General features: G+C 33.2%; 2 protein-coding genes across 2 annotated transcripts in view; one reads left to right on the forward strand and one right to left on the reverse strand.

Moving 5' to 3' along the window:
• Positions 1-27,902, forward strand: part of Vps50 (vacuolar protein sorting 50) — a 53,377-nt gene that overhangs the window by 21,447 nt on the left and 4,028 nt on the right. Inside the window, exons 7-10 of the mRNA XM_072523490.1 lie at positions 4,586-4,775; positions 13,205-13,515; positions 16,777-16,984; positions 19,656-19,964. Of these exons, the coding sequence (XP_072379591.1) occupies positions 4,586-4,775; positions 13,205-13,515; positions 16,777-16,984; positions 19,656-19,964 (1,018 nt within the window). The remainder of the gene's footprint in view (positions 1-4,585; positions 4,776-13,204; positions 13,516-16,776; positions 16,985-19,655; positions 19,965-27,902) is intronic.
• On the reverse strand, positions 22,825-27,544 carry Trmt6 (tRNA methyltransferase 6 non-catalytic subunit). Its single transcript, XM_072523491.1, has 2 exons — positions 26,872-27,544; positions 22,825-23,601 (listed from the first exon to the last, which is right to left on the reverse strand). The coding sequence occupies exons 1-2, from the start codon at positions 27,458-27,460 to the stop codon at positions 22,883-22,885; spliced, it is 1,308 nt and encodes a 435-aa protein (XP_072379592.1). The 5' UTR covers positions 27,461-27,544; the 3' UTR covers positions 22,825-22,882.

Consider the following 27,902-nt stretch of genomic DNA (forward strand, 5'->3'; position numbering starts at 1 on the left):
ATATAGCCACATCTCAAATGCTTCCAATCTTCTGCACATATCTTCGTTCAAAGTCCACGATTCAACACCATAAAATAAGGACAGAAGACGTAGCATCGCAGCAATCTTACTTTTATACCAAGAGAGAAGTTGTGGCTCTTGAAGAAGGCTCCCATCTGGTTGAAAGTGGATCTAGCTTTTCCGATGTACGCTTTTATCTCCTGGTTGTTGGACCATTCTTTTATGGTACCGAGGTAATTGTAGTACGTCACTCTTTCTACTGGGGTTTGATTGACGTAGAGTTGACCTTCTGGTACCTTTTTTTGCTAATTATCATGAGCTTGGTCTTCTTTACGTTTATATTTAGTCCATATTGTTGACTGTAATACGTGATTCTGTTTGTAAAAACAGCATTTATGAACTCGGAACTGGTTGGAGAAAATTTGACTTTTACACGGCTTGTAAATTATCTTATGGATTATCTTTAGGAAAAATTTTAGATATCTTATTAGGCTTATAGTATGGTATTCTTCGCATTTTTTGGCTCCTGATATATTTGGAAATACAATAAACTCATGACTTCAGCCATTATGTTGGTATTTCTCCAGAGTTATATACGTTGGTGAGTATCTTTGTGATTATTACGATTGATTCGTTGTCCATTAGTTTGAGTTGTTCTACTTGTATATTATAGGGACCTGCTGATTTGCCATCCTTTAGCTGTGATATTGCAGAACAAACTTCCTGCTGTAATATTATTGGTAAATCATTTACCTCTTCTTCTAGATTGAAGATGTTTTCTCTTTGGTCTTCAACAGTTTCTCTAGGTGTTCTTTCCACGTTCTTATTTTACTCTGTTTGCCCAAGATGATGTTCCCGTCAGAATCGGTTAGATTTTCTTTCTGTCTCCCTATTAGTCCAAAGTCTCCATAGTCTTTCCTTTGTACATTATGACTATCGTACTTTGTAGAATCTCAATTTCTTTCTAATTTTTCCATTGCTTCTTTTTCTTTCGCTTCTCTGATTTTCCTTCTTTTGTTATATGTATTGTTTTATACATATATGTTATATGTATTATTTTTTCTTGATTAATTTATCTGCTTTTATAGTGTTTATCCTTTACATTTTGAACTATTTCTATAATCTGTTTAATCGTTTGTTCTCCGTTCGATTCATCTCTAATTGTAGTCACTTGCTCGCCTTGGACTTGGCTTGGACCGTCATTTTCGTACTAAGGTATTAAGATGTACTCTCATCATTGTTGTACAAAAAAGTAACTGTTATGCAGGTAAGATTTTAGAATTAGGAAGTAAATGGGGGATATAGCTTTTTTTTAATTTGTAAAGAAGGCCTTCCAACGCTCGATTCACAGTACGGTATATCCGATGAACCTGTTCTGTGGTTGCGTGTTGGAGTCTGAACCCAAAATGGTGAGCAGTTATTACTTCACAATCTGATAAGAGTGGTACTATTCTTCAGTATTAGCTTCTCTAAGTTTCTGACATTATTGGCAGCAAGCTAATGGCTCGATGCGATTTAACATCTGGTTATTTACGTGGTTTGGGAATTAGAATCATTTTTACAACTTTCCAGAGAAGTGGAAAGGATCAATGAAGTATGCGGATTTTAAGATTGCATTGAATAATTGAGTAAGATAGACAATTCCTTTCCTGGTAGGAAAGGTTTCATAATTTTGCTTGCTATAAGATCAAATTCTGGGGACTTTTTCGATTTAAAATTTTGTACTATTTTGTTTCCTTCAAAATTCTGATTATTCTCAGCTGCGAAAGGTTGGAAGACGTTTGCGAGATGTGTTGCAAATACTTCGTCTTTTTCTTTATTGCTTTTGACCCACTCGCCGTTTCCGTCGCGGGGATTTGATTGAGATCGTTTAAACTTTTTCGTATCTCTCTATACAGAATAGTCTGTACTTTTTGGTGCTGACAGGTTCCTAAGGTATCCTTTGTTCTCATGGCTTTTGTAGTTATTTAGTAGAGTTTTGAGTTAAGATGTTGCCTGATCGAGTCAAGGTGTTGCCTGATTGAGTCTAGTTTTGTCCTGAAGTGCGCGAGTTCTTTGCTATGTTTTTCTTAAAGGTTGGTTTTTTGCAATTTTTTTCTGGTAATATTTGGTAGCTCTTGTTTTGTGTGCGTCGGTATTTTTAGGGTGTTGTTTTCCAGATTGCTTCCTGAATAATTACATTCAAGTTTTGTACGGCTTCATCTATTTCGTAGTTTATTTTTGGAGGTATATTTATATATCTATATATTTGCTGTTTAGTTGCAGTGATTTTTGTCTCCCTACAGGCTCAGAACTTATTGTGACCAATAAAGGCGAGTGGTCTGAAGAAAGCTTGTAATAACATTCAATTCTTTGCGACGCTTGGGGTATTCCTTTTGAAGTAAAAGTCAATTAGATCCGGTTTTTTGTTACTATCGGTTGGCCAGTAGGTAGGTAGGTTCACCGCTGGAAATATACGTGTTATTATTTCTGTTCATGGTAGCGGGAAGTTGTTGCCTTTTTGCGGTCATTCATCGGGATCCCAGTACGTATATTTATTAATCTCTTCCAGCCAGGAATTTATTACCCAATGTTTTAAAAAAAATTTGAAATTGTTCATTAGATACATTAGACAAGAAATTTCAGGGATTATTAGTATGCAACAACAGAAGATTATGGCAAGCTCTTCTGAAAAACTCCAACTACTACTAAACAAGACACACAGTTACTGTGAAAAATATGGACTAAAACTGAATATAGACAAACTGAATATAGAAAAGAATACATGATAATAACAAAGAAAACAAATACAGAAACATACATTTGGGAGATATACCGATAGAAAGGGTTGAAAAATACAAGTACCTGGGAACCTGGATTTTAGAAAATCATCATCATCATTGGTGCTACAGCCCTATAAAAGAGCCTCGACCTTCCCAAGTCTATTACGCCAGTCAGTTCTATCCATTGCCAACTGTTGCCAGTTTGCTGCGCCTATTTGTCTACCATCCTCATCTACACCATCCCTCCATCTGAGTTTTGGCCTACCCCTACTTCTACTTCCCACAGGTTGCGACATAAGGATTCTTCTGGGAGGGTTGTTCTGCTGTGATCTTGCCAGATGTCCTGCCCATCTTAGTCTTCCTATTTTTATAAAGGATACTACGTCTTTACCACCAAATATATGTTTATATCTGTGATATATCTCGTAGTTGTACCTCCTTCTCCAAACACCATTTTCACAGATGCCACGGAATATTCTTCTCAGGATCCTTCGTTCAAATATAAGCAGGAGATTTTCATCTGCCTTGGAAATGGTCCATGTCTCCGACCCATATGTCAACTGGTTGTATAAGGGTTTTGTATATGGTTATTTTTGTTTTTTGGCTTAAGTTTCTGCTTCTCATATGTCTACTCATTCCAAAATAGCATTTGTTTATGGAGGATTATTCTTCGCTTGATTTCTTCCGTCATGACGTTGGATTTTAGAAAATAATAAGAAATAGAAATAGCAAGAAATGTGGTTGTAAAAATGAAAACTATTCTTTGCAATAAGAATTAATTAGAATTAATGCTAAGATTAGAATTGACACAGAAGAAAACGAACAGGGAAGTATTGCGAGAAATGGGCAAAGTATACGAAATCATAAATACAATAAAAATAATATAGTTACAATATCTGGGACACGTAACTAGGGGACAGCGATATGAAATTCTAAGATTGATAATACAGGGAAAGATAAGAGGAGGAATGAGTATAGGAAGAAGAAGAGTGTCATGGTTGAAAAATTTAAGGGACTGGTTTAGATACAGTTCCTTTTGGGAAACGGCACTTAAGAAGAAGAATTAGTAAGCCAATCTTGAACAACCACGTTGGTAGCCTGCAAATACTCTTTTTTAAAGTGGTTAATCTCGTAGTGATTATTTTGTTCTTGATTATAATAGCGGTTCCACCATGAGCTGTACAGGCTGGGTGTCTAGTACTGTAGGTTATGTAGTATTAGCATTATATCAGTGTCATGTCTACTGATAAAATATTTTATTTCTAGGTCAGCTCATTGGCGTTCTAAAGTGCAATTTTTAGTAATTTATTCATTTTGTTAGTTTAGCGACAACTGTCGTTATCGACTTAACTTCGAATGTGTTGTTAGCAGGAGGAATGTATGTTATATTTGAAGCTTGTGGAATATTATTTTCTGGCGTTGAGATTTACTTTCCTGGCATTATTGGTTTACTATCAATTATGCATAGCTTATGCCTGGGCTGATAGTCTTTCCAATATTATTGTATAGAGAAATTGTAGTTTCTTTTTATCTTAAAGCTGGCTTATTTTTCTCTTTGTAAAAACAGTACATCTTTTGTAATTTGATTTGCCGTTCGGGTACCGGCAGATCTTTCTTATACAACTTTTACTAGCATGATCGCCAGTGGATTTTATACATCTGGATTTAAGTTGGCAATATTTTTTTGTATGCGCATATCCTTGATGTTTGTTATACTATAGGACTATTTTGAATAGTATAGTATAGTAAAAAATCGATGAAGATCATTGATAAAGGTTGCTTACTTTTAAAATAAAATAATAAATAAAATATTGTCTTTTTAGGTTAATTCAAGTTGGTGAAGAGTTTTGTTCTAGCAAGTCCGAAGATTTACAAGAATCGATAAAGAAACAAAGCGAAAACTATTTTCTAAACTACCACGCACAACGGCTAGAGGAACTTAAAATATTTTTAGAAAATGAAATGTGGGAAATCTGTCCAGTGAAGTCGTCTTTTTATATAATGCAATTACAGGTAAATATGAAGTGAAGTGATATTAAATACGAAGTCTGTTCGCAAAGTATCCTACCTTCGGTCATAATATATCATTAATTTATTTTTGTCAACCATCTCATAGCATTCTTCGAATTAATCCACATCCGATTTAGCGGCAATCCCCTGTTAGTGTTTTAAGTCACTGAAGTAGTTTTAGAAATACGAAAAATCTACACCGTGGGATGTCGGGAGAGTGCACAGGGGCTAGCAGAGTTATGTGACTTTGTTTTGTCAAAAACTGTTATAGTAGGGTCGTTTTAGCCTGTCGCATAAGTAATAAAAGTGTCTGTTCAGATTTGCCTCAGGTAGTCAGCAGTTCTCAAATGTTTTCTTAATTTGATAATACGACATTAGGGATTTTTTTAATAAAATAACTTTGTGTTATGTTTTATAATAATTGAATATCATAATGTAAATTGATAAACATTGAGTATGAAATATACAGGGTCATTCACGCAACATGTTGGTTAAAAGTTTTCAAAGTTCTGGTCGTCACTGGTTTCTGCAAACTTGGAATAATGGGTTATGCAAAGCATTCTTCATTTTTTAAATATTTGCATTCTTCTAGCACTTCCGGTTGTACCGGAAGTCGCCATTAAGTTTCTTATTTTAAAAAGAAACTGTGCTTTTTGTTATTTTTTTTTTTAGAATCTACGTAAAATTCTGGATCGATTTTCATTGGGATACCATTCTCGAAAAAATAGCCGTTTTTGAGATATTTAAAGTTTTTGAAAAAATTTTCATATTACACATGCAACTTCAAAAATTAATATTGTGGTTAATATTTATGCTGAAAAAACAAAAATTCTTTTTCAGCGTGTACTAAACTCTATTTTTATTTAAGCATAAAAAAAATTTGCCAATGTTAATACTGGGTGTTCAAAATTTTGTATTATATTTTTATTTTTATATATTTTATAAATATATCTATAAAAATATATATCTATATAAAACAAAGACTTATTCCTACTTCCCACACACACCTTCCCAAACCCAAACCCCTGCGGTACAACCAGCCCCGGCTTTCCTCCGCCCCCTGGTGTTTGGAGCCAGGTCTCGACTATTTCGCGGTATCCCCCGTCAGGAAATGGGAGATTTCCGTGTATTTACATTTAAGTGGTAGGTTAGCCCATTTGGCTTTATCACTACCGGTCAAAGCAATTGTTCGGCGATCTAATGATGGTTGTGTGTGCCGATACTTGCTTTCCCTTTTCTGCACCAAGTGCAGTCGAGAGCGAGCAAGCATCGAATCCTTTCATCCGTCGTCTAATACCCAGTCATTCGTCCAGTTATGTCCTTAACCTACCTTACTTGCTAATCTAATTTTTTTGGTGCTTGCATTCAAGACCGTCGTGCAGCGTGCCTCCGGCTCTCTCCTGCATGCGGTTTTTGTTTTATTTTTTTTTTTGTTTTTTTTTTGGTGGTTGGTACCCTTTTGTGTTAATTTTTCTATCTACGTCTTAATCTATGGACAGGTATCATCACTATCTGACTCGCTATACGATTCATCTGAATCTTCATCATTACAAATAATTAAAGGTCTTACTTCATCAATAACTTGTTCTATTTCATATGACTCTAAAATTTTTTCTTCAGTATGCTCAATACATTTCCGCCGTTGTTCCTCATTGACTTGATTTATTGCATCTTGCTAGAGTTGTAAAACGCTGGCTTCGTCGGTGGTCTTACATGCATGTTTATCATAGTAGTTTTTAGTGATGCCCCACACCGATTCAATTGGATTGTACTGGCAGTGATATGGTGGTAATCTTAGGACCTCATGACCATATTTTAGTGCCATTTGGTCAACGACAAATTTTTTATCAGTAATGTGTTCTTTGCACTTATTTAATAATTCAGCTTTTAAAACTAGATGTTCGTGTTCCATATTTCTCTCCGACGGCCACTATCTTAAGTCTTCTTTTTTCCAGCTGCTTGTGGGAAACTTTACCTCCTCTCTGGTGTGATACGAAGCATTGTCTAAGACTATTAATGACGGATTTTCCAGATTTTTTAATAATTTTTCCTCAAATCAATGTTCAAAAATATCGGCGTCCATATTTCCGTGGTAATCATCAGTTTTTTTTTGTCGAAGAAAATATAAGACTAGCATTGGGTATAAAACCTTCCGTATTTCCTGCATGCAATATATCTTTTGCCATTACTCGCACTAGTACTCGAATAGCATTTGGTAGAATCATCTTGCCAGGATAATTTGGTATTATTTCCTTTCGCAAAAATCCATGTTTCGTCAAGAAACACAAGTTGTCTGGCAAATTCGGAATTCTTGTTTTTAAAATAGTTTCTTATAAATTTCCACCTTTTTCCAACAACATTGGACAACTCTCACAACACTTTACGATTATTGGTTTTTTTTATCTAAAACCCATAGCTTTTAAATACTTTTGATAAACTGGTGAAACCCATATCACAAAGTTCTCTGTACTTTATTTTTTGAATAAGTGTCTTTCTTGTAACATGTTCTTTTGCTTTGTACATGTCATAAATGATATTTCTGATTGAGATTTTAATACCTTGTGGCAAGTCGAGGGGTTTCGGATGCAAACGGATCCTTTTATTTTCCTGACTTAATTCCTCCTCAGTCATTTTGCGAACTCTTTGCAAGGTCCGTTCTGAAATTCCACAAGCTGCACTTGTCCTTTTTTGAACTGCCAGTACTGATGTAATTGGTCCCATGTTGATTTTTTCTAAAGTAAATTAATTTTCCACTTTCAACAAAGCATTCAATTTGCTTTTTTTCACGATTTATAAAAAAATTGTTTTGGTAGCGCTGATTTATCCTCAAGTACTACAGCCGACCAGTAGGAGGTTCGGTACCACAAAGCAGGTAGAAAAGGGAAAGCATAACAGAGTGGCTGTAACTAGAGTTATAAATTATTTTTCGGGCGTTAATCCGAAATACGACAGGGTAAAACGACTTCACTATAACAGATTATTGCAAATTTTAGAAAACCAGATCCAGTATTTTTTTTTACTTTTTGTTATACTATTTTATTTTAATTTTTATAATACAGTAGAAAAAAATAATAAATACATATAAGAAATTCATAGGTACGTATAAAATATTATTGATTTTTTTTTTCTATGCAAAGATATCCGGATTTATTATATGTACATTTTTTTAGAAATATTTCGTATCTTACATAACATTTATTAATTTCACTAAAGCAAAATAAAACACATGTTATCCTGCACAAGTGTCTTGTATTGCCACAATTATATCAGAAGTATTTAAGTTTTATTAGTCAGTTTTTTGTTTGCCCCGTTTGACTTCCATCCAGTAGTAGAAGATTACATAATATATTCACACAATATCGTAATATAATTGAATTCAAAGTGGTTTCACTTTAATATTAACTTATCCGAAGCGGATTTAATAAATTATTTACCAGAAGTTTTAATTTATTTTATTTTATAAATATCTTCATTTATTAATGAATTATTTGTCATATTAACTTTAATGTTGGCTTCGATCCTACTATTAAAAATTATGACCTGAACGCTCTGTCGCTCGACCAAACTTTCATCTTAGAACGACTACTAAAAGTTTGTATATGAACTGCAAAAAAAAATTATTATCAGCGCCTCTATCGACCAAGTTACAAGCCTTATTTACATTTTCACACTGTCTGAATCGAAGAACCCTTTTCTGTTAATGATTAGTCTTTATATTCGTTGGTTCTAGTTGATTTATATTTTGAATTTTGGTGTTATTACTAACCGACTTGCTCAATTATTTGATACTATTCAGTGCATGTGAATAATTTTTTATTTTCTAGTTACAATTAATATTGACTCTGAGCACTTGCGCTCGGTTATATAGTAGCTTCCATTATTGTATTCAAAACCTTTTCCTTGTTCGTTCTTTTCAAAACATTGTTGTTCGTAACCTTATCCACCCAGCTTATGTTTAAGATTCTCTTGTACACATCTCAAACGCTTCCATTTTGGTACTAATGTTCTTTTTTAGCGTCCAAGCCTCCATTCCATACAACAACACCAAAAACACATAACACCTCAGTAGTCATACTTCATCATTGCTTCAAAGTACTTTTCTCATATTATTAAATGTTGATCGGGCTTTTCCTATTCTCATCCTCTAGGTGTCCGTGTGATTGCTTAAATAATTGTAAGAATTGACAAAGAACGTATGTGGAAAATTTTGTATGACAATTTATACATGCAAAAGTGCCTTCAAAATCCACATTGCCAATCAAGAGGTTTTCTAGCCGAATCCAACGGTCCAAGATTATCATCGTGTCGTGCGACTTATATGTGTTTCCTAGTTGAAATCTCCATTAAAAGAAACGGTCAAAGCTGTGAAAGAGAAAACAGCACGCGTCCTGAAATGCCGAAGAAGGTTTCCAGCACTGTTTCTAAAAATTAAAGATTCGTAAGTTGCTTTCTAAAGATAGAGGAGGAATTTATATTCAAGGTAATGATAAATATTGGAACGGGTATGATGTAGACACCAGACTCAGTAAAACACAAGTTTAATTTACATAAAAATATATTCGAAATAAGTAAATAACAAACAAAAATAAAATATCAATCCTGGTGAATGAATCGACTACGCTACAATCCACTGTTGATACCTGTGAAAAAATAAAATACGGGCAATGCTAGGAAAATTGAAAAAGGATCATGTATTATTCAGTAACTTAACTATGTATTTAAATCGCGCCTACCCATGTGCCTCAAAAGGAAAATCTTTGACCAATGTGTGTTGCCTGTACTCACTTATGGAGCGGAAACATTAACACTCACAAAAAAGGTAGTGAATAAGATTTGCGTGACTCAAATGACTATGGAGCGCCAGATGTTGGGTGTCCCTCTGAGAGACCGAATCCCAAATGAAGAAATACGTCATAGAACAAAAACAACACACGTCAGCGAAAAAATCGCGTCGCTAAAATGGAATTGGGCAGGAACGTTGCCAGATTATCAGAAAACCGAAGCACAAAACGTATTGTCGAGTGGAGACCAAGAAAAGAAGAACTACGGAGCAGAGAACTCCCACCAACCAGATAGACTGACGACCTGAAGCGTGTGAGCAGTAACTGGATGCAAGCCGCACAAGACAGAGACAGATGCAAAGACGTGAGGTAGACGTCCAGCAGTGGACGCATACAGGTTGATAATGATGATGATTGTTCACTACCCATACATCAAGGAGAAAGAATAATCACTACTTATTCTAACGAAAAGATCGAGGAAGTCGATCCGGTAAGAAATGGGAAGTGGCCAATCAATACTTGGTCACCAGCGGGACGCTTTGGCCTTCGGTCAATACCCAAGGGCCCGATAAAGTTCTTATCAGATCAATACTCTGGTAGAACTCCCAGAACGTTTCGCCTTTGGTCAATATTCAAAGACGATGCAGTTTCTACCAGATCAGTACTCTGGCGGCACTCGATTCTCTCTTACGACGAACGTTGTTTCATACTATTGCCGGTTTTCCATCTCCAGCGTTCATCTATGAAAGTGGAAGATAGCGATGGGAGTGCTTGAGCACACCGTAACAGAAGAGTGCATAAACTTTAATAAAAACTCTTTAATAAATTACAGCTCAATAAAAGTAAGTGTCCCAAAACAACCCTAACTGCTGGAATGTTTATTTGGCAACATAGGAATGCGATCAACTTCTTAGATACTATTCTTGGAGGGCTCTTCCAATTCTTCTCAATTCACCTAGCGAGCCCCAGAAGGTACCCAGTAAACAGGCTATCCAAACAAAGAACGGCAAACATAGAAGATAACCCAGTCCAAAGACGATACATCTCTTGTCGCAATCACATAAAAAAACTCCTTTTCAGTTGCCTTAATAAGAACGGGACAAGTACCCGTTTTGATCTCACAGTGAGTCGTTAGGTGCTGGAAACAAACTCCTGCACTAGTTTATTAGAGTGTCTAGTAGGTAATAAATAAATAGTAGGGGAGAGTTGTCCCAAACGGGGACGTCGGATCAAACGGGGTCAGGCCACCTCTGTCAAGTGACGCTACAAAGAGCAGCTAAAGTTGGTATTACTAGCAGCAGGCGTTCATATTGCTATTACAAGTTGGTTTTCGAACAGTTAGTGACCTCTGCTTGGTTCAGCGAGTATTAGGAAGTTTTTCTAAATTTATTTAATTATTTTCTTGTGTTTTGTGGGTTTTGTAAGCGGTTAATACAGGCAGGAGTAAAACTCGGTAAGTACTTCTTTGAATTTGTTAGATTTTAAACTTTCAATTTCATATTTATGTTGTTTGGTAATCTCACGAGGAGTGCGGTGAACGCCATGTTTTACAATATAGCACTGTCGGAAAAAACGGGGACATTTGAAGTTGTCCAAAGCGGTGACGTCCCCGTTTTACCCGACGCTAGATTATAAAATGTGTTGATTATTAAATAGTTTTACATCAATGTATAATAGTATTCTAAGATATCCTATGTCTATAAAACTTTATATAGGCATTAATATTAAATAATTTTGTTTTTGTTAAATTTTAACTGTGTCTAATGTATGATTATGATTTTTATATATTTACTGATGTGTATTATATGTGTTAAACATAAAGCCTAAGTTATGTGGTTTTTTTCAGATCTGACAATGGGCGAAACAGGTATCACAACGGTTCCTAATAAGGCATCAAAAATTGTAGCGCTGAGGGGGAAGACACAAGTAGGTGCTTTAGCTTCATCTGAAAGAGGAACACTAGTGACAGGCGAGACCTGTATGAGTGCTGCTGGAAACTACATGCCCACAATATTTATATTTCCACGAAAAAGAGAAAATCCTGCATTAATGGACGATGCTCCAGCAGGATCCTTTGCTTTTTTCCATGAAACAGGGTGGATTACAACAGAAAGCTTTTTAGTTTGGTTCAAGCAATTTGTTGAGTTCTCAAACCCAAAACCAGACAAGCCAGTCTTACTTCTGTTGGATGGACACAGAGCGCACTCAAAAAGCATCGAATTGATTAATATTGCGAAAGAAAACAATGTTATTATACTCTGCTTTCCTCCTCATACGACTCATCGGCCCCAGCCACTGGACGTTTCTTTCATGGCTCCACTTAATACCTACTATGAACAAGAACTCAGAAAGTGGTTGATCAACTATCCCGGACGAGCGGTCACAATTGCACAAGTCGCAAAAACTTTACGGTGCTGCTTTTCAAAGAGCAGCCTCAGTTCAAACAGCAGTTAAGGGTTTTGAGAAAACTGGTATATATCCTTTTAACCGTGACATGTTTCCTGATTATTATATCCAATGCTGTAACATTGGTACCCCCAACCCAACCTGATTGGTCCACTTCTGGATCAACCATGGAGCAGCCTTCCACTTCTTTTGCTATAATGTCACCAAGATGTCTGATGCCACCTTCCCAAGAACACCTTCCCAAGAAAGAATCAGAAATACAACACATAACAGAAGACGCGGCAAAACCGCAGTTTTGACGTCGTCACCTTACAAGAAAGAACTAGAAGATGAAGAAAGAGAAAGAAAAATGAAAAAAGAACCTAAAAAGAAACTGTTTAAAACGTCTGAAATGCTGAATAAAACAAAACTGAAGAAAGTTGGCAACAGTAGCGATAAAGAAAACCTTCCAAAAACTGATGTTGGTCCCACAATAAAAAAAAATGAAGTTCGAAAATCAGAACGAGTCTTCCTCATCTGAAGAAGGGGGCAGTGATGAGGCTTGCATATTTTGCAGTGAGATTTTCTCTGCTTCTAAGGACAAAGAAGGGTGGATTCAGTGCTCAAGATGCTCTGGTTAGGCCCACGACGCATGTACAAATGCAGATGAAGAAGACGACTATTCCTGTGCGATTTCTGTAGACGTAACACTTAAAAACTCACAAAAAATTAATTTAAAATTGTTTTGTGTCTATGTTTTATCCTGTCGCAAGTGTAATAAGTATTTGTCATAAACTTAAAATTTGTGCTATTGTAATTAAAATGTTAAAAAAGATAAAAATTTAAAAAAAATACATTGTTTTTAATGAGGTCCCCATTTTACCCGAACGGTGGTCTAGAACGGGGACATTTACATTTTTTCATAGTTTTAGATTTTGACCAAGTAATGAATAGAATAAGTCTACCAAAACTTATTTAGGGCTAAAGTAATAATCACTAACTCTCTTGCACTTTAAACAATGTTAATTGCAGTATTCACTTCTTGTAAATCACTAAAAATACACTAGCGTTCCCATTTTGGACAACTCTCCCCTACTACAACTTTTGTACAAAAAATTAATTGTAACAATTTAGTATACCGTATTAACTGATGTCAAATTAGTCACAAAAAATTTTTTTTACAGAATTAGAAATATAAAAATTATTTTGTAATAGTTTTTATATAAATAGTAAACAAAATAGAATTTACTCATATTTTGTTTCCAGGAGTTCAAACCTTTCCGCTACTCAATGAAAACTTTCAAATTCAATCCACAAACTAGTCCTACAACTATGAATTACTCTACCAATTCGACGGAATGCTCTTCTACTCACTCTTTAGATGGCAGTAGTATTATCGGAAACTACTTTATTCGCTTTGCCGAACATGGTACTCCCTTCGATTCGGGTTTGGATGAAATTGTAATCGATGAGGATATTATGGCAACGGAAAATGATGGATCGGGATATTACTCAGAAGAGAGCGATGACAATGAAGATTTGGAAAATGAGTATGTGGAAGAATTAAACAATTTAAGGTACATATTATACATACTTAGTTCATTTTTCTTTTATAACAATTTTCAACAAAAAATAAACTACTTACCTTGAAATCCAATATTAACGTGAACTTGTATTTTTAATTAACAATGCCAATGTATATTTAAGATAAAATTAAAAACACTAAAACTAATAAACTATATAAACGTTGTCTGTTGAAATTTAGATTAATAGATTGAGTACATTGTAGTAAGTTAGATTAACGGCATTGGATAAACATTTAAATTTTGTCAACATTAGTTCAGTAAGCCAACCATGGTCAAACCAGGGCTGGTACGTTTATTATATTACCCTTCATAATGTAACGATTTTTCCAGAAAAGTTGTTGTAGATCAATAAATCATCCTTCGGTCCTTCATTTACTTTTTACCATTACTGAAAATCATCTTTAAAACCTTGATGTTAAGCTATCCTTCTAGAGTAACTAACCAACTAAAAGCTAAAATTAAAGTTGCCCGAGAAATATCATTTACGGATTACCTTAGTCATCTATCATTTTTGGTGATAGGTCCAAAGATCTTTGGAATTTTTCTTTCGAAAACTTTCTTTTTGTGTTTTCTCTAAACACCCATCGCTCACATGGTAGCTCACCGTGTTGCCAAATATAAGAAACGACACACCTTTGCTGAGGAACTGATCTTAGTTGCAGCGGTTGATATGGTATCAGTGATAATTGGAGAATCGGCAGCTAAAGAAATAAAAAAAGGTGGTACAATAGATGGATATTTAGACTATCGCGAAGGTTCATACTGTGTTTTTGCTCAACTAGAAGCAATTAAAAACTTCGTCTCTCGCTTTCCAACTAAAAGCACGCAAGTCATAAATAGTTTACCTCACGCTTCTCAAATAGAAGCAAATTTCAAGTTAATTTTATTTTTATTAAATAGTTAACGTCAATAAATTCAGTGCTAGTGCATGTAGTATAGAGTTGTGGTAATCTGAAAACTGCATATAGCACGCATAATTAGTGCGAAAACAACAGTATGAGGTTGTTCTGCTAACAGAGACAGACCGAATATAGTATGAAATTAGTACCGACATACGAGCTTGTTTTTAACACCCATTAGATTGAATTCTAGTTTTGTCAAAGCGACATTCAGTTTTGATAACGGAAATATACGTTTATTTTTTCATTAGTAATAATTCTGATTTTATTCTCAAAAAAAAAAAACAGAAAAATAAAATTAATATTTCAAGTTAGAAAAATAGTAACTTTTACAACTGAACATAAAATTCAAATTATTAAATGGCATATAATCGGTAGATTTTCGTTTTAATTCGAAGGCACTGTACCATCAAAATCTACAATTCACATTATTTTTAAATTTGAAAAAACGGGTTGTGTCAAGAATTGTAGAAATTAAACGGATAGTGATGAAGATGAAAATTAACCAGCTCGTGCTCGTGCTAACTGCCGTATGTAGTCTAGCTGAAATCAATTTTCCTTATAACAGCACCCTAATTTCAGGAGAAGCTGGTATTAGTGCTGGAACTGTACGAAATATTTTAAAAAGAAACAAGTACCATTGCTACAAATTGCAAAAAACTCAATAAATTTTCCCTGCTGATTATGAACGACGGAACTATCGCCACTAATTGTGACGATAATTTCATGAAAAAAAAAACTTATTTACAGATGAGTCTTCTTTTTCTTTAACTCATCTCTTACACTTCTTAACTGCATCAATTACAATGATCACAATCCATCTGTTACCATAGGGTACTCTAGAGAAAATAGGCACATAAGTGTTCCTTACAAAACACAATACTGTCAAAAGTCAACGTCTGGGCTGGTCTTTTGTGTGACAACGTAATTGGCCCTTTTTTGATTGTGGGCACTTTATGTCATCGTAAATACCTAGATCTTCTGAGAAATCACATAATTCCAGCAGTTCGAGCATTACCTATTAATATGGATGAAATTTGGTTGCAGCAAGACGGCTGCCCAGCTCACAATCCACGAGAGGTGTTAGATTTTTTAAACATTACGTTTCCAGATATAGTTATTAGTACAAAAGGTACCATAAAAATGACACCTCGCTCTCCTGATCTTGCATCTTTATACTTTTTCGTATGGGGTTATGCGAAGCAACAAATTTACCGACATGAGCAGCATGAACGTGCGTGGAAAATTGTTATTTTTTAGAAAAATTGTTTTAATTTATGCCGTTAAGAATTTATTATGTTATTTTTTATGAATCTAAATTAAAGAAACTGTTGAGTTAATCTAAGATATGGACCTGCTTTTAAATCTTGTAATCACATCGTTGAAATATTTCCAGAGACCATCTAAATCTAAAAAATAAACTTTCTTTTGGCAACAATGTACAGACAAGAAGACCCATAGTGTTTACGGGTCTATCACAGACATGTGGTTACATGTTATTCTCTCTGACATACAAGTCTGTATAATATTTTTTTTTCGGTTCCTTGCGTTGTCTTAATGTTCTATAGTCAGATGATTTTTTTTCCATACCCTGTACCTGCTATTATCAATTATTACAGAAGAAATCAACAGTTTTTTTGTGCCAATCACTCCTAAATTCCGTTCCGACAAATTATAGGGTCGTCGGATATACAACTAAACTTTTTTGCTCTATACATCCCATTTATGTAGTTTTTAGAACATTTTTTATATGAACATTTGTGCATTTTAATAAGATTTAAAAAGGTGATTTGTTGGCAATTCCCATACTGCTATTTATTCATTCAATTAAAAAATATTTCTACCGGATAAGTCTCATTTTACTTATCCTATTAGCAATTCCCCTCACTATTACTAATCCGTAATTTTGCGACCTATTAGTCACTGGTCCTTCAAGATTTATATGTATTTTGTATCTACCAAATTTGGGAAGGTGAGAATATAGTTTTACTTTTTTTTTAAACATTGAACCAGCTAACTCATCCTTTCCACTAAAATTCTTATGTTTTGATTTGTTTCTTATTTCCAAATAAAAATTATAAATATCCAAATAGTGTTTTCCTGATAACCTGTTACTAGGCTAGTACTAGAATTTTTCAGTATTTTTGGGGGCTATTTTGACGGGCATCCTAAAAGATGGCAAAGTCTCAAGGATGTTACAGTACAAATAAGTTTGGCAAGTTATAGTCTATATTTTATATAACGTTCTTTTTCACTCCCAATTAAACGCATATTCGATCCAATGTTAAATCGTTTAATGTTCATTCTTTTTCTTCTTCGTCTTTCAAGATTTAATATGTTTTTTTTATTTTAGACGCGTAAACAGTAAAGATAAAAAAGACAAAACGCAACCAAACAATCCTGTATTAACCAACACTTCGTTAACCGTGCTGCGACAGATGGGAAAATATATTCAGATGTCTCGTCTGTTGAAACCTATAGCGTTTCGTATTATTTCCTGTATGAATCAACTGTTCGATTACTACTTATATTCAGTACATTTATTTTTCACTGCAGACTTGGTAAGTACATGAAAAATAAAATTAAAATCTACTTACTTTTTTCTGTTATTGAATCATTTTTAAATTTCTTCAGCTTAAACTAGACATACGACGCATTAGTAGTATAGTACATGTAGTAGTAGTAGTAGACTAGTATTTTTTTAACGCAACTTATAAACTTTATTGTACTATTCTGATATTTCAATAACATGGTGTTCAACAACTGATTTTTTATTTCAAAATTTGAGTCTCAACTTCTAATGATCATTGATATAAATACAGTTTATTTTGTTTACAATCATTATCATCATAAGTGGCTCGACAATCTGTTGTGGATCTTGGCCTAGTCACAACGAAGTCGCCACTCCTGTCGATTTCTGGTAACTTTCCTACATCTTCTGACCCTTAGAATGTGTAGGTATTCTTCCACATTTTTAGTCCATCTCCTTCGTGGTTGTCCTATACTTCCTGTGCCCTCTGGTTTTGAAAATTTTAATCTCTTCGTGTTTCGTGCTCTGACATCCCAGCAATGTGTCCAGCCCATCTAAGTCTCTGCACTTGAACGAATTTCACAATATCTGGATCGGTGTATAACTGATATAGTTTAAAGTTTTATCTTCGACGCCATAGCCCATTTTCATTTACAGCCCCAAAAATCTTTCTAAGAATTTTTCTCTCAAAAATACCAAGAAGTCTTTCATCATTTTGAGATAAAGTCCACGTTTCAGCCACATATATCAAAACCGGTCTTATTAGGGTCTTGAGCTTTATTGAGGTCTATTGAGCTTTACTACACGTTTTATATTTTTATTTTGAAATGTTTCTGGAGACCGTGAACAGTTCTGTTTGCTATTGCTATGCGTCTTTTTATTTCGTCGCTTGTCGTGTTTGTTGCGTTTACTAGCGATCCAAGATATGTGATTTCTTTGACTTTCTCAAAGGTATGGTTATTAATTTGAATTCTCTGTTGGATATCTCGGGTGTTCTTAGAAACCAACATATATTTGGTTTTTTCCTCGTTTACCACAAGTCCTAATTCACTTGCCGCATTCGCAAGCCTTGTAAAACACTGCACCATGTCTCTCATACTTCTGCCCACTATAACTATATCGTCAGTATAACTATATCCTCAGCGAATATTAAAGAGGAGACACACCAGCGCGTCCCACTGTCTTAGACCATTATTAATGTCAAAGAATGTAGAGTTTTCTCCTTCAATTCAAACGCATGAGCTTACGTTTTGCATTGTTAGTTCGGTCAACTTAACTAACTTAGGTGGGATCCCAAAGTCTATCATTGCATTATATTATGCAGTTCTTTTCACACTATCATAGGCTGCTTTGAAGTCGACGAAGAGTTGATGTGTATCTATGTTATATTCTAGTGACTTCTAGAATCTGCCCACGTGCTTGAATTTTATGTGTAATTAACTTTCCAGCAGTAAATCCACATTGATATTGGCCAACAATATCCTTTGTAAAATATTTAAGTCTTTCAACCAATACATTGCCGAAGATTTTATACGCAGATGCTAACAGAGTAATGCCTCTATAGTTCTTACACTCCAGTTGATCACCCTTTTTATTCAATTTTATGCAAATAAATTTAATAATAAATTTTAAATACTATATTTTAATCTTAACTAATTCAATAATGTTACCTAAAGTCAAAATTAAATTTAACTGATAATACATTGTTGGAAGTGCATCTCATGATCTTTCTAGTTCTCTACATATCAATTTTAATGTTTTTTATAATAATTTTTTATATACATGTATGATTATCACATGTTCTTTTGCTGCTAAGTCTGTTAATTTGTAAACTCTACCTAGTTTCAATTAATTAATATTTAAATGGGAATAAGCCACAATTAAAGGTTAAAATACATTTATTGACGTTTCAATTTCCACTTCGGAAATCGTTCTCAAAATACAAACATTATCTCTAAATGTCCATTATCGTAAGCTTTTTCACACATTTAATATCATTGACTGCTACATATCTTTTTAAGGTAACACACATGTTATAACTTCTATAATGATGTTTGGTTTTTCATATTGTTCTTTTTAGATGAACTGATGATGCTTTTTGAGCAGAAAGCGAAACGTCTTTAATAAATAGATGAAGTAGCCACCTTCTTTGTCTTTTATTTCTCCACTATGACCGAAAAACCCACCACTCTTCGAGTGTTCCTTAGTTTATATATATATATATATATATATATATATATATATATATATATATATATATATGTTAGTTTTGATATTTCCGCGGGAGCTGTATGATATATCAATGGTATTCCGGGTTTGACTCAGCGTTAAATGTTGTTAGTTTTGATAAAAACCATTTTGACGACGTTTCGGCAAGATCTCACTTGCCATTTTCAAGTCTCTCTGGATGGTCTGCTTCTTGTCGATGTTCGAGTGGAAGTGACGCTACGGGTGTTAGGCAGCTGGCTTTTGTAGTTACAACTGCGATCTTGCCGAAACGTCGTCAAAATGGTTTTTATCAAAACCAACAACATTTAACGCAGAGTCAAACCCGGAATATCATTGATATAATATATATATATATATATATATATGTATATATATATATATATATATATATATATATATATATATATATATATATATATATATATATATTACCATTGATTTAGAGTTGATTAAATTTATCAATGTTATTTAAGGTTGTTTCCAGTACCAATTTGTATTCACAAGAGCTTAACATGACACTACAAAGAATCTCAAATGATCTGATATTAGAAAATGTAATAATAGATGAAGAAAATCAGGGTCGTGACGGTAGAGTTTTTAAACCTTCCATATCTCCCATGACAGAATTAAAAAATCCAGAAAAGCTCAATGGTTTAGCTGAGAGAATCGTTGCAGTGGAAAGTTTGGTATTTTTGTCCAAACAATTTGAATTTTTACAGGAATATTTGGATTACCTGGTGCCTCAAAATTTTAAAGGAGTACTACAGCAATTTTATCTCCAAGTAAGTATTTATTTTTTATTATAAAATTAGTTACATAGTTTGCTTATGTAGTTTCCTTATATATAAAATTTGTTCAGGGTGATTTCATATTCTACTGACAACGGTCTATGCATCACAGGCTCTTTTGTATAACATATTCCTGTCTATCTTCTTCTTTTTTTGTATGTAGCCTTTTTTCGTATACTTTGATGTGTTCATAAATTTCCTCAATGTTTTCGTATATACTTTTTACCAATCTGGCTATTAAAATCACCTAGTAGTATTTTCTAGCGGTTATTTCCAATATGATATATTACTTTTCTCACTTCATCAAAAAACCTTCTTTTGTTTGGACTGTTTGGTCATATATGTTAATAAATGCAAGTCTTCTCATAATGTTCATGTGTATGTATTTTCATTTATTATATCGATGTATGTAATATTTCTGTTGTATTTCTTTTTAACTAGTATTTCTGCTTCTTTCTGTCAATAAATGTATATTCTTTTGTTTCCTTTGCAGATAAATGTATATTCTCCTGTATCTAAATTTCCCCTGGATTTTTTGCTTAGTTTCTTTTAAAGTTAGGATATTTCATTTTTCAGCTTCCTTAACAATTTCTTCTACTGTACTGATCCCTCGTACCTTCAAGTTGCGCAATTCATAATCCATTTTAGTTGTTTAGTACAAATTCTGTGATCAGCCTTTCCTGTCTGGTTCTTCCCCTTTTTGACATTTTTCGCCAGTATCCTAGCCAGAAGCCCTTACGGGCGCTATCTATCATCTGAACCAAACGTGAAAATCCCGGAGTTTTAGAGAGCTGTTACTTTTCTTTCTTGGTCTTAGGACTTAATTGGGAAGTATTCAATAATATAAAGTTCAATTTAAGCTTTAATAAATCAAGAGCCCTAGCAATGTATAAGTACTGCGTTACTAGAAAGAATCAATGAGTCAAGTATTTAATAGAACTCTTCTGGAACTTTAGTTGTAGGTAAAACCTGGAGACTGAAACCAAAGGTAATCTGTTGGTTATACACAATCAGTAATATGACCGACAGTTACATGGTTAAGTACTTTGGTGGAAAAAGATGCCTTTGCAATCTTGTGGGAACTCTCTCACTACCCTACAAATACAAGCGATTCTAAATATAACAGGAGCCTTGAATAGTACAGGATTGGCATCTTTAGAGGCTATCACTGGAATTATATATTTTGGCAGTAACCTTTATGACCATTCTGAGACTTAAAGTGAATAATACTTGAGGGCCGAATTATGTATTGAATAGTCACACAAATACTATTGGGACTATTATTGAGGAATCCATCTCTCAAATATGATGACACCATAACTAATCTTCACTGAGAATATGAACACAATTATACCATTTACAGAACAAAAAGTCCCAAACATTAATAGGGACTTAATATGGTTTGGACTCCATTGATGGATCTAAAACTACACATGGTACTGGATTAGGAGTCTTTGGACAAGCATGTAATTATAAAAAATCTTACAGTCTACGTCAATATACAACTGTGTTCCAGGCTAAAGTTTTTTTCTTTGGTTGCCTGCATTGATGAAATCCTGAATGGAAACCCCAAAGCAAAGAGAATCAACATTTATACAGATAGCTAAGCGGCTATTCTAGCCATAAATAACACACTCAACAAATCAAAAATGGTGAGGAACTGCAAAGATCTCAACAACCTGACAAAAGACAACAAAGTGTCTTTAATAAGGGTGCCAGATCATGAAGGGATGTATATGCTAGCAGATTTGTTGGCAAAAAAATGCTCTAGAAACTCCTTTATAGACACAGAACCATTGTGTGGCATCACCAAAGATTCTGCAAAAAGCGAGGTTTAGTTGTGGCCAATAAAGAACCATCAAAAGAAATGGAAATCCACAAAATTAACAAATTACAAGAAGATATTCAAAATGATTCAAATCTGATTGGTCTTAAAACGCAAAGTAGTTGTCAAAAATAATTGTTTTAATTCGAATTTAGATCTTCCTAGTTGACTTTTTTGATATTGCTAGGTAGCTTATTAGTGCAATAGACCTTTTCCTGGTATGATAGTCATGCAGATCTTTGTATCACTGTTAGGACAATATTTCTAAATACTTGATGAAGTTTAAATTTATGAATTAATACACAAACTTACTGGATAATCTCCTTTTTACTAAATTTGAATTGTCCTTCATTCTACATTCAGTTTCTAATTGTCTGGGATCCTTATTGGCATACAAAAGACCAGTGTCATCAGCATGAATTTTAGTGGTAAATTAGATAATGAAATTATATAAATCAAGTGTTAGTCCCTAATAGACACCTGAAGAACTGCACATAGCACTTTTTGTATTCTGCTGCTTGAATGGTCAAATCTTCTGCCACTAAAGCCATTCCAATTTTCCAATATTCTTCAAGCACAGAAATAAGTATCTCATGGTCAATTGTATAGAAATCGTTTTTGCAAATACAATGATATGTGCACAGCTTAATCCTTTGTCTTTTTTGTTGTATATATTGAATCAAAGAATTGAACAATTTGGTTAATTACACATAATTCCAAGATCTTTGGCATGGCTGTTAAAAGAGATATTGACAGACAATAACTAATGATAGTGTAGAAACTTAGAGTCTAAACTTTTGACTATAGTTTCAATAACTTGTAAATTCATATGACCTAATTAGATGTATTGGACATACATATTTTGAGTAAATTATTATAGTTAGGTTAAATGAATTGAGTAAGGTAGTGAATATATCCCAATAAAAAAAAATGTGTTAAATACTGATACAAGTTTATAAAAATAAACAAAATTTCTGAGGAAACTATATCACCCATAGTACCAGGAAAATTAGGATTAAGAAACAAACATTACACAGTTAATACTTTTATTAAAAATAATAATTATTATACCTAATTATTTACAAAACTATTCACTTAACTTGTATCCTGTTAAAATGTAACCACCAGTAGTCATGTTAACCTCAGGATGGGTCCTGTTTGGCAGTACTTGGTAGTTTCTCATAAAACTGTTACAGACCCTTATATTAATTATATCCGTACGACTTTTTAAATAAAAATATAAATCATGCTGTAACTCTTTTAAACTGCTAAATACTACAAAATGTCTATTGCCATGTAGAAATTGTAATAATTCCTTCACAATATTTACGGGATGTTCCTTTACTGTAATGATAAGGGAATCTACTTTTTGTTCAAGAATTCTACATGCTTTTTCATTTTCTATCTGCCAAATCCTTTTGTGAGTAGAATCATTTGAACTTTTCTTGGATTCTTGCATACTATTGTCTTCACTAATATCTTTTGTATCTTCTGTACTAGTGTCTAGCTTCGGTTTCTTTGTTTGTGGTTCACCTTCAGAATTTTCTGATTGATGGCAATCAATAGGAGCTTTTTCTGAGAAACTTTCCTTTTGTTGATAGAAGCATCTCAAAACAGAATATAAGTTCACATTTGTACATCTATCTACTTGTTCTTTTGGAAATTGCATAGCTATGAAGGCACTTTTTTGACATTCATTTCCAGGATGCATATGGATAAGTTGACCTTTAGTATTAGGACCAATAGCATTAGTTATTGCAGCACTCATTAAACCTGATGTTCCACTGTCATATAAGACATGATTGCCTAAAAATAGAAAATTTATAATCAATAAATAGGTATATACCTGATATAAAAACATTTGCTAAGTTTTCAATATTTTTCCTTGTCCCTATTGTTCCAGTTTTTGTTCTAAATACCTTTCAGTATTTACTATTATAGTCGGTTTGCTATTCCCAGTCCGAACTGTTTAGTTAATTTAGTAATTTTTTTTGCGAAGTTAGTTACTTTTTGACAGACTAGAAGTGACTGTAAATTACTATATAACTAAGTACAGATACTTATAGCCAATATTAGTAGTAAACAAACTAAATAGTATATAATTGAGTATTCAAATAAATATTGATATTAATACTATTAATCTTCAAATTGACAATGACAAAATGAAATCAATACAACAATTAAGTACCTTTGTTTTAAATTGGATTATTTATTGTCTTTTAATGACCATTTTAATTACCTATTAAAAAAGATTTCTAAAAAATTATACTTTTTTTCAAGAATATCTAAAAATTTGTCAACTGCAACTAAAATTACAGTTTTTAATGCGATTATTAAACCTCATTTCGATTTTTGCCCGTCAATTATTTTTCTCTTCAATTTAAATCAATCGGCCCAGTTGCAAAAATTACAAAATCGTGGAATGAGAATCATTATTGGTGGAAACAGATATACACCTATAGCAACAATGCTTAGCATGCTGCAGTGGGTTTTAGTTCAACAAAGGGTCTTTTACCTTACAATGTTGTTCATTTATAAAATTCTAAATAATTTGGCCCCTGCTTACTTTTGTGAGTTTATTACACGGAATTGTGATATTCACAATTACCCTACTCGAAGTAAGTGAAATTTACACATTGTGAAAACAAAAAGGACAGCTTCAAGAAACTCTTTGTTGTTTAAGGGTTTTGATCTTTTTAATAAGCTTCCTCAAACAGTTAAAAGTTGTTCATCTATATGTTACGAGCAATGTCCGAAATTGGACAATCCTAGCATTGTACAGAAAATCTTGTCCACTTCTAGCATTGTACCCCTTTACTGTACAATCTCCGAAATGTATATAATCGTTGGACTTTGTATAACAGAATTGCTGTACAATGTTCGAATTTCAATAAGTAGCCATGCGTCAGTTTGAGAGAATATATCAGATATCGATTCATATCGATTTTTACGATTATTCCCCATTTGTTATTAACGGCAAACAAACATCAATTGAGGTTATAAATCCATAATTAATCAGCGTTTTTGACTACTGAATTCGTAGAATTAAATTATTTTAAATTATCATACATAGGTATATCTTGAAAATCTAAGATGTTTTACAAACATCTTCCCTATATTATAGTGATGTATCTATCTCTTGAAGCTTTGAAATGTTTCACTAACATACTAACAATATCTCTATTGTAGAACAATTTCTTCTTCGATTCGATTTTTGATTTGGTGTGTCGCTTGTCAATAATAATCGATTCGAACCGATAAGCGTTTTGACAATTATTTTGATTATTTCGGACATTGTACAGTTTGGGGGTACAATGCTAGAAGTGGACAATAATTTCTGTACAATGTTAGGATTGTTCAATTTCGGGCTTTGCTTGTAACATATACAAATGTTTAAAAGCAAATTAATGGACCATATTAAAAGCACCAATAGTTAGGTAGTTGTTTTGTTGTCATGTTTTATGTTATATATTATTGTTTTATATTTTTTAATAAGTGTAGATACTAGATTTTAAGTGTAATTGTTATTTTTATCATATATGAATGTTATAAATTGATTAATTTTGTATGTATTAGGGCTTTCCCTATTTTTGAATCAATAAACTTCTTCTTCTTTCTTCTTCTATAAAATAGAACATTACGAATTACCGACAATCAATATTTATTTATTTGCACCATATAATAAATAGTTACGTTAAATTATAATAACTAAAATATATCTTTTAAATGTGTACTAACCAAAATTTTATGAGTTTAGTATACACTTCCACTATTTATAATAATTCTTATTTTTTCAATGAAGTCTGTAATAAAAGTTTATTTAAGCTGTTAATACTGTGAGCTAGGAACTTTTGGGTTGTAGGTTTCCAGCTATGAATCTGTCAAAATATGCCCGAGTTGAGCGAATGGACCTTAACACGAAATCATCAGTATACATGAAACACCAGGGAATTTACACTGTTGTCTCATCTAACACTAATGAGAATAAAAATGATTAAGCACCAACCCCTGATGTAATCCTACTTTCACATAGAGTTTATCAGTCCCTCCCACACCTATCCTAACACCACTAGTTGTTACTCTGTCATTCATGTCTCTCACAATCTTCACATAACACTGAGAACTCCTTTCTTATTGAGTACTAACCACAGAATCTTTCGAGAAACTCAAAACAATAAATCGTTATGTGCAACATAAATCATACATTCTTCTTCTCATGGTGCAGTCTCCTTTCGAAGGTTGGCGATTCAGATGGCAATTGTAGTTTAGGAAATTGCTGCTCAAAAGATTTCTGCGGATGAGCAGTCGAATCATCTCCTTAGGTCTTTCAGCCACGAGTTATGGCACCTTCCTACTGATCTTTTGCCCTGTACTTTTCCTTCCAGTATAACTTGAAGTAATTCATATCTTTCGCCTCTCAACACATGACCTAAGTATCATATCAAATCATACATTACTAACACACAAAACTTAATCATTCTGTGTTAATGACTCAAGTTAAGATCTTCCTTGGTGTGCATTTATTTTTACTCAAGTATAATAATTAGTACAATTATGCAAAAAATTACAAATGATTCAAGATATTACATCATCATTTTTATCATGTTCTTTGTCATACTCTGTAAGCTATGTAGGACCATAAAATAACATCATCGAAAAACTTTTGGTGTAAAACTAAGACATATCAACTACATAGCTTAATCCAAAGTTACATCTACATGAATATTAATAATACATACTTAAGGCCTAACATAATGAACAATTCTGTGACAAAATAGTGTGTTCATGTACTTATTATTTACTTATCCTAACATTTTATCTTTAATGAATAAATCAGAACTGGTTCAGTTATATTATTTAAAAAAAACATTTAATTTTAACATGCTGTAACAAAATAATGTGGTCATAATATTAATTTTAACTTGAATGAATGATTAGTTAACTTGTGAATTAACAAAATTTGTGAAATTTTGAGATTCTAACACTATACTTATTTTTACATATTCAAATGAGATATATTATTGATATACTTTTACATAAAATCAACCAAAGTGTTCTTCAGTGTGGTTATCTTACCTTCGGGATGAATATTCGCATATGTTAATATCTGTGACAAATCATCTATTCTTATTCCCAAAGTTTTTGTAGTATCTTGTCTATAAAACATTTGAACAAGTATCCGAATACTAGGTTTCTTAATCTGAACATATTCAAAATATTTCTTTTCTTTTTTCTTTATATACTTCTCCTGTGAGTACTCAGTCTTCATAGAAAATGTTTTGGAATTATTTATAAGTTGACCCACAATATTGTTGGAACTTAATTCAGTGTCTACAAGCCTGTCAATATCATCTTTTGTAAGACTCTGTGAATCAGCATTGTTGGGAATGTTTCTGTTGTCTGCCCCAGATTTTTCAATGTTGAGGCTGTTTACTGCAGAATTTATTTGTTCTACTTTTTCTAATATGTACAGTTTTTTGTTTCCTGGCATATTTTTCATTTGAAAGGTATCATAATATTTCTCTCCTATAATATTGTCCATTTCTATATTGAAAGAACCTAGTATTAATCTACCACGAGCTTTCAGTTTATGTAGTTTTGTGTATCCTTGTCTTTGAACAATAATGTGGTCACCAACTTTTATAGTATTTTCTTCAGAATCCATGTTTATACTCTTATTTATTGGGAACCTCGTTTCATTAATTTCAAGTAAAAAAGTAAGGTTAGGACGTAAACATTGTTGTCATCTTTTGACGTTGTCTATGTCGGTTGTCACATCTGAAGAGAAGTTAGGAAGGTTTTGTTACTTTTCACATAGGCGGGGCGGTGAGTATATAAAAAGGAGCTATATAAAATAACAGAAAATTTAGATTATTTTTAAATGTATTTAAATAAGTCATTATTCGTTATATAACAAACTTAAAATCACAAATGACAATAGAAATAGGATTTGATGAAAAAAAAAAAAGGAACATATGACCTATAAAAACGTCAATCTTTAAAAGTAGTTGAAAAAGTTTAGATGTGAGTTAAAGATTCCAATGGATCGACGATTCGAGTGTTTGTCTATTTGCTCATTGCGATTTGATCAATGCACAGTCTAATAA

Source organism: Diabrotica undecimpunctata, chromosome 2, assembly GCF_040954645.1.
Source record: "Diabrotica undecimpunctata isolate CICGRU chromosome 2, icDiaUnde3, whole genome shotgun sequence".
In the NCBI taxonomy this organism is placed as follows: Eukaryota; Metazoa; Arthropoda; class Insecta; order Coleoptera; family Chrysomelidae; genus Diabrotica; species Diabrotica undecimpunctata.

Bases quoted from the DNA above. Each gene is read 5' to 3' on its own strand.
- Trmt6 (XM_072523491.1), bottom strand. From the start codon at position 27,460: ATGGATTCTGAAGAAAATACTATAAAAGTTGGTGACCACATTATTGTT. The intron at 23,602-26,871 runs GTAAGATAACCA...TTCTATTTTTAG, and splicing joins TGCGAATATTCATCCCGAAG to GCAATCATGTCTTATATGAC.